This window comes from Otolemur garnettii, unplaced genomic scaffold (genome assembly GCF_000181295.1).
Source record: "Otolemur garnettii isolate 467f Iridium unplaced genomic scaffold, OtoGar3 scaffold00057, whole genome shotgun sequence".
NCBI classification, from domain to species: domain Eukaryota; kingdom Metazoa; phylum Chordata; class Mammalia; order Primates; family Galagidae; genus Otolemur; species Otolemur garnettii.
In genome coordinates this window covers 6,599,943-6,608,289 of record NW_003852452.1, presented here as the reverse complement: position 1 = coordinate 6,608,289, position 8,347 = coordinate 6,599,943, and the positions used below count along the sequence as shown (strand labels likewise).

At 40.2% G+C, this 8,347-nt stretch overlaps 1 protein-coding gene across 2 annotated transcripts in view; it reads right to left on the bottom strand.

Moving 5' to 3' along the window:
* MED21 (mediator complex subunit 21) overlaps positions 1-5,961 on the bottom strand; it is an 8,102-nt gene extending 2,141 nt beyond the window's left edge. For both annotated transcript variants that reach the window (XM_023514724.1, XM_003792470.2), the window contains exons 1-3: positions 5,889-5,961; positions 1,105-1,219; positions 431-531 (exon numbers count right to left, since the gene is read on the bottom strand). In XM_023514724.1, coding sequence (XP_023370492.1) covers positions 431-531; positions 1,105-1,219; positions 5,889-5,930 — 258 coding nt within the window. In that variant the 5' untranslated portion in view covers positions 5,931-5,961. The remainder of the gene's footprint in view (positions 1-430; positions 532-1,104; positions 1,220-5,888) is intronic.
* Positions 5,962-8,347: the final 2,386 nt, after the last annotated feature.

The window sequence follows — 8,347 nt, the reverse complement described above, 5'->3', positions numbered from 1 at the left end:
GAACCCACCACCTTAGGTGTATGTGGCTGGCGCCTTAGCCGCTTGAGCCACAGGCGCCGAGCCAAAACCTAATCTTCAATGTGATAGTATCATATTAAAGCGTGAGGTCCTTAAGAGACAACTAAGTCATGAGGACAGAGCCCTCAAAGATGAGTTTAGGACCCTTATAAAAGGGCACCAGGTGGAAGGGGGTGCTCTTTCTCTCCTGCCCTTCTGCCATGTGAGGAAGTATAAAAAAGGCCCTCAATAGATGCTAACGCCTTGATGTCAGACATCCCCACCTCTTAAACTGTGAAAAAATAAATTTCTGATCCTTATAAATTACCCAGTCTCAGGTATTTTGTTATAGCAGCATAAATGAACAAAGACAAAAAGTATTACATCTATCTCCTTAATTCAAAACTCTCTATTACTGGTAAAATTCTTTTACCTGCAAAGCAGCTGTAGATTCTTCACTGGGTAAGGAATCTATCAAAACATCAATGTCTTTTGCTGTTCGTGCAATCAGTGCTGCAAAAAGCTGGGCATACTCTAGAGAAAGAAAGGTATTATTAAATTAATGTATTAGAGATCCTCAAGTTTGCAGAAATAGAAATTAAATTTTAAGTCAATGACATCAGAAAACTTGAAATAACTTTTTCTATACTGAGATTCTACTGATTTTAATCTAATTCTAATCCAATGATTCTAATGATTAAAATGTAATTTTAACATATCATTCCTATTACACATTAGCTCAAATTGGAAATTAAGCATACTGTATTTTATTTCATTTATTAGAAGAACATGGTGGCCACTTGAATAAATAAATGAAATGCGTTCTTTATTCAGGCCCCAATAAAGTAAAATTGTAAAAGTAAAATTCAGCTAAATTCATACAAATTCTCCTCTAAAGGAGCAATAAAAATAATCTGTTATTAGATATGAATAGAACTACAGTACATGAATTGACTATAATGAATTCAATTCTTTTATGACAAAACTTGTAGTAAACACAACATTTTTAGAAAAAAGTCACAAATAAGTTAAATTTCTCAATAAATCTAATTTTAGAGGATTACAAGAAATGTGAGATGCAAACTAAGAGAAGTCAAGAAAACTTACCTTCTGTAGGGTTTGCTGGCTGGTCTTTGTTAATTGCTGTCTGAATATTATTAAAAGAGGCAGGAGGACCACACTGCTGCAACACTCCAATGGCATTACAAAACTGATCTGCGAGCTTGGGGCGAAAAACCAAACATGTCAAGATTAGAAAGGATTTGTCAATTTTAAAGACTTTATTGGTAACGACAACAAGTTTCTATAATATTGACCTCTGGGAAGGGGACTAAAACAGGAATGATTATTGATAAAATAGCCAGTTATTATTAACAATGATTAAATGTTTTAATCATGCAAGGAAACTAAGTTTGATGTCAATTCTGGTGAAGTTAAATTTAATATTAATCAAGTTAAAACAATGAAGACATACAAACTAAGCTTTCTTTTCTTCAAATGATAAGTGACCCCAGGTTTCATAAAAAATGTATTATTCAGGGCTGCGCCTGTGGCTCAGTGGGTAGGGCGCCGGCCCCATATACTGAGGGTGGCGGGTTTAAACCCGGCCCCGGCCAAATTGCAACAAAAAAATTGCCAGGCATTGTGGTGGGCACCTGTAGTCCCAGTTACTTGGGAGGTTGAGGCAAGAGAAACACCTAAGCCCAGGAGTTGGAGGTTGCTGTGAGCTGTATGATGTCAAGCACTCTACCCAGGGCCATAAAGTGAGACTCTGTCTCCACAAAAAAAAAAAAAGAAGAATGTATTATTCATACACAAAGTATGGGATTACTTTTCTGAGATTGCAGGAGTTATGTACAGGTGTCAACAGTGGGGGAGGAAGACTTGGAAAAGGCACTATAATCAGAAATGTATTTCTCTATGTTAACCAGTTTGATAAAAATATTTCAAATGGTATATAAAACCAGCACATGGTACCCAATGATTGCATAAATGTACACAGCTATGATTTAATTAAAAACCTGTTTTTCTCCAAGACTCAATCTATAAACTCCTGGTACTCTGAAAGTATTCCTTAAACACTTTTGAAGATTTTGAGAATACCAATTCCTTGCCGTCTCCGAACTAAATACCTCTATCCTCCCTACCAACTTCTCTTGCTAGTCTTAACCTCTCAAACCTCAATTCCTATTTCTAGCCAGTGACTAAGCACTTCCAATGAGTTTCTTAGCCATTTCAATAACAGACTTCAAAGGTAACTATTTCCTGTTTAACATGTAATTTGTAATATCTAATTTAATATCTAACTGATAGTCTCCTAATCAGTCTAACTTCAGATTCTTAACTTTCATCTTCATATCCTGCTAGTACTACAAATCTTTCCATTTTCCTTCTATCATTACTGCTGCCTTAGTTCAACCAACTATCTCACAATAGAATTATTACAATAGCTTCTTTATTGTTTTCTAGTTCACCTTTTTTTTTTTTTGAGATAGAGTCTCATTATGTCACACACAACCTCAAACTCTTGGGCTTAAACCATTTTCTTGCCTTAGTCTCCCAAGTAGCTGGGACTACAGGTGCCTGCCACAATGCCCAGCTATTATCTTTTTGTTATTGTTGCAGCTGTCATTGTTGTTTAGCAGGTTCAGACTGGGTATGAACCTGCCAGCCCGGGTATATGTGGCCAGCACCCTAACTGCTGAACTACGGGCACCGTACCCCACCATACTATTTTTACCTTGCTCAAAATACTTGAGCTCACTTCAGTCTTCAAGATAAATCTCCAGCTCAGGAGGCTGCAATGTTTTCCATAATCTAAGTCTATTCTACTATTCATTTTCCACTACTCTCTAATATTTACCTGACTAGTCATAAATTCACTTATGACTAACGGCTTTGCTCATCTTTTGCTAATTGTAATTGTGTAATTCTACACAAAACTAGATTCTAATCTTGGAATCTATTAACCAGATTAGCTTTTTTCATTTTTAAGTTGGGAACATTCTCATAACAAATACTGTTATGAAGAATAAAGATATACAAGAAGAAAAGAAAAAAGTTTTCAACACAGTAGACACCTATTTTATCTTTCAAAAGCTTTCAAGACCCATTCATTCGACAAATATTTACTAAAAATCAACTCCATGACACAATGTATATAAACATTATAGTGATACAGTGAATATGACATAGCTTATGCACTCAGTTTTCAGAGGATTAATTAATAGCAAATAATATTTGTTAATATTATTAACATTGTTAATATTAACAAATGTTAATAGTTATAGAAAAATTAATTATGATTAGGACAAATGCTAAGAAGATTATTACCTCTTTTGGTTCTATCACTTTATATTCCAATTTACTTTAGCACTTATGGCTGAAAACACTTGATTTATTATAACTCCCTAATGACATACTGTTTTTGCACTATTTAAATGTCTTTTGAGTATACATGGTTTTAATCTCCTTAAGGAGTATCTCTTTGTAAACATTGATCGTGCTTGTATATGCAGTAGGCACTCATACTAGTTAACTTAAAGGCCTCTCTCCAAAATCCAATTATCATCACAGCATCCCTGCCCTGCAGTTAAAGCTATATTCTCTTTGTTCTTAACTCCTTCTAGTTATAAGATATGAATGAATACCCAAAATTTTCCCTAAAATGTTTCTATCCAGCAGCATCATTACAATTTGATTTTGTAAAACCTTAAATGAGTATATCCCTGAGGGAGGTTGGCTGGCAGCCCAGTGAAGTCACTGTAAGCTAGAATTTATCTTGGTAAATACATCAACATTCAGGCACCAGTCCTCGCAGCCTTAAAAGCTCCTAGGTTATTCACATAGCAAATCAGTTTTTCACAAGTAGACCCACATTCTTCAAGTATATAAAGACTAATATATTAACAAAAGTACCAAGTTATGAGCTTCCAGTGGGGAAAAAAACTGGCAAGCGAACTAAGCACTTAGGTTTTCCAAGTCACCATATTCTCTCCAAGAGCACCTTACCTGGCACATCAAATTACAATCAGAGTGACAATGAGAAATGTTAACCACCAATGGGAAAAAAACTATAAACAGAAAACTATCTAACTCTCAATAGTAGTAAATACAGTCATGTGTTCCTTAACAACATCGTGGTCACAGGAAGCATAACTATGGTGGTCTAATAGGATTACAGAGGAGTTGGAAAATTCCTATCACTTAGTGACTTTACAGCTGTCTTTAACATCCTAGCACAATGTGTTACTCATATGTTTGTGGTGATGCTCGTGTAAACAAGTACACAGTACATACAATTACATATGCTACATAATACTCGATAATAAACAACTAAATTAATAGTTTATGTATTTACTACATTATACTTTTTATTATTTTAGTGTGTATTCCTTTTATTTATTAAAAAAAAAAAGGCAAGCAGGTGCTTCAGGAGTGATCACAGGAAACAACAGGTCTATGTGAACAAGATGTGGAGGTGGAAGTAAGGGCTACCCTGACCCTGTGTAAGATTATTGTGTGTGTTTATGTTTTAAGTTTTTAACAAAAAAGTTTAAAATGTTAAAAAAAATTCAAAAATAGAAAACTTTTGTAGAATAAGGCTATCAAGAGAATGTTTTTCATACAGCTGTACAATGTGTTTACGCTAGGATTGTTACAAAAGAGTTAAGTCTTTAAAAAATTAATTATAAAGTAAAAACAGTTTCAGTCGACTAAGGTTAATTTATTACTGAAGATAGAAAAACATATGGTAAATTTAGTGTAATTTAAATGCACGGTGTTTATCTACTCTACAGTACTACACACTGAATGTCACAGGTCTTCGCATTCACTCACCACCATTCACTGACTCACCCCGAGCAACTCCCAGTTCAGCCAGCTCCACTCATGTAAGCAGGTATATCTCTCTTTAATCTTTTAAGTCATAATTTTACTGTATCTTTTCTATGTTTAGATTCACATACACCACCGTGTTACAGCAGCCTGCGCTATTCAACACAGTCACGTGTACAGGTTTGTAGCCTGAGAGCAACAGGCACTACCGAGAGTCTAGGTGTGCAGGAGGCTGGGCTATCTCGAGGGACAGGCTAGGATGTCCCACACAGTCGAAATCGCAAACCCGGCATTTCGCAGAGCACATCCCCTTCCTTGTATGACTGTGTACATACGCATTTTCTGGCTTGCATATACTTTCCACTCAGACACAGAATGTAGGGAAAGAATAACCGGAAGGAATAAAGTTAAGGCAGCTACTTGTAAGACTTGACCATTAATAGAGCAGACTTTTTGAGAGATAAGGACTTTAAGAAATGGAAAGATATGCAAGGATGAGAAGGTCCGCTATCGTAAAGATGTCACTGAGTGCCGGGGAGTGGCCAAGAGAGGGAAGGAGACCCGGTCCCCAGGAGCGAAGTAAATCAGACCAAATTAAACTGCTCACCTCACCATCGCTCCCGGGCCAACCCGCAAGTGCTGGCGGAGGAATGCACTCCCGGTTACCTTTTAATCACAAAGATCCAATCGTCCAGACCACAACATCTCGGGGGATTACATTCGGCGAGAGAAAACAAAAACAAAAACCCCACACCTCGCTTCTGCTTCTCCCATCCCCACTCAAAGAGAAGAAATTCCGTAAGCACCACCGACAAAAAAATAAACTGCTCCCACAGAAAACTACAGGACCGCGCAGCCTACGAGACCGTCCTCGTCTCCTCCAATAAAGGAGGCTGCTCCCTCCCGGAGCTCCCGCGCTCCGCGGCGGCCGGCCTTGAACCTCCGAGTGCGAGGAGCCGCTCCCCTCCTCTGACCGCTGTCTCTCGGGCTCCCTTCCTCCCTTGCTTTACTTCAAGAAAGAGAAAGACAGAGACTAATAGAATGTAATTCCTCACCGAGTTCACCGCGTCCTGCAGCTGCGTGAGGCGATCCGCCATGTTCGCCCGGAACGCACAGGGTCGCTGAAACAACTGCCGGAGCGCGATTGGGCAGCGCTTTAGTAGGGCGTCACGGCCAATCACAGCACGCCGTCCTTGGACGGGGCGGGGTCAGGGAGAAGACCACGCCCGGCGCGGCGCGGCGCGGCGGGGCCGGGGTTGCCCTGGGGCTGCCCTGCGGCTTTATTTTGCTGGCCGGACCCTGGGAAAAGACTGGTTGTTTGAGTAACTGGAAGACAGTCTGGCGTCTGCTCGCTTTGGGGGGCTAAACTATTCTCTTTGATGTTGTTAGGTGTTAAACACTTTACAGAGATGGTTGGATTCTGGGGGAGGGCGGGGTTAAAAGTGATTTCTCCTATCCAATCACGTATTCCTTTTTTAACATCACCTTGAATACTTTTCGTTGCTTTTGCTTTCCAGGGGAACAAGAAAACATATACCAGTAAGCAACTCACAAATACTTTAGAGTCACAATATCGACTTTAAATTCAAATCCAATTGAAATTCACCAGGCAGTCAGGAAGCACTGGGTTAGGGTGCCTCCTCTGCTGTCTTTGGGCTCTGGGTGGGGGTGAGAGTCGCTAACCCAAGGGGAGACTGCATGCGTGCTTTCATTCTGAGGTTGGATGTCCTGGGGACGTTGGCTCACATGAAGTGGACAGCTTCCGAAACTACTAACCTGGGCTGTGTTGACTGTGTACAGAGGAGGACGGAACTGGGCAAAGGTGGAGGGAGAAAAGCAATTGAAGTTGAGTGTGAGCCAAAGATGAGGAGAGAACATTTGGAGTTAAGGGTGTGAGCCCAGGGTGAGAAGGAGGGAGAAGAGCATTTGGGGTGAAGATATAAGGGTGTAAGTCTAGGGAGGGTAGGTTCAATTTTAAGAAAGATCAACTGCACAATTTAGATATAGAATTGGCACCTATTTGAACGTTTAAATGTGAACGGTTATGGTAAAAATTTGGTATTTAAGAGAAGTCAGCCTGTGGATAGTCTGGTAAGAAACGAGCCTGGTGGCCTAGCGCCATGGCTCACGCCTGTAATCTTAACACTCTGGGAGGCTGAGGCAGCTGGATTGCTTGAGACCAGCCTCAGCAAAAGCAATACCTCGTCTTTACTAAAAATATAAAATCTGAGGCAAGAGGATAGCTTAAGCCCAAGAGTTTGAGGTTGCTCTGAGCTATAATGCCCCTGTACTCTACCCAGAGCCACGGCTTGGGTGCCAGCCATATACACCAGAGCTGGTGGGTTGGAGCCCAGCCCGGGCCTGCCAAACAACAATGACACTTAAAACGACTGCAACAAAAAAATAGCAGGGTGTGTGTCAAGCGCAGGTAGTCTTCACTACTTAAGAGGCTGAGGCAAGAGAATCGCTTGAGTCCAAGAGTTTGAGATTGCTGTGAGCTGTGACTACACCGCACTCTACTGAGGGCAACATAGTGAAACTCTGCCTAAAAAAGAAAAAAAGAACAAGCTGAGTTCTAATGCAAGAAAGTAAACTGGGATAAGCACCTTGAGAAGGAAGGTACAAGATTTTGTTCCCCAGGCAGCACTTAGCTATGATCAAGCCACTGCACTCTAGCCCAGGCAACAGTGAGACTCGTCTCAAAAAAAGGGGGGGGGGGCAGCACCTGTGGCTCAAGGGAGTAGGGCACCGGCCCCATATGCCAGAGGTGGCGGGTTCAAAACCAGCCCCGGCCAAAAACTGCCAAAAAAGAAAAAAAAGGTGTATTTTAAGTTCACAAACCAATCATTTGTTAATTCCAGGCTCCTTCCTTCCTTCCTTTCTTTTTCTTTCAAACTCAGTTTAAGCCATACTCTTGCCTCAGGCTCCCAAATAGCTGGGACTACAGGCATCTGCCACAACTCCCAGCTATTTCTTTTCTTTTCTTTTTGTTGTTGTTATAATTGTCATTGTTGTTTGGCAGGCCTGGGCTGGGTTCAAACCTGCCAGCTCTGGTATATATGGCAGGCGCCGTAGCTGTGGCCCTGGGTAGAGTACACTGACATTTCATGCCAGATTATTCATTTTTTGTGGGGTGCTCACGTGTACATAATAAGATACTTAAAAGTATCACTGTCCTCTGCCCACAAGATGCCAGTAGCAACTCTTCTAATCCAGATAGCCTCGAATGTCCCCTGGGGTGCAAAACTGCCAGTTGAGAACCCCTAGTCTTTTTCTTTCCTCATTCTGTACCTTTCTCAAAGCATTTTCTTTCCTTCTATTTAATACATACTTTACCTTTTTAAGTTTTATACTTCTCATGTAATTTTTATAAATTACTAGAGTCCACATGGACCTCTCCTCTCTCCTTTTCATGATTTTGACACTCTTTCATATGCTTCTCTTGCATCCCAAACTACATTATATGGTTATTAGAGCAGAAACCCAGTAGCTCTCATCTTTTTTTTTTTTTTTT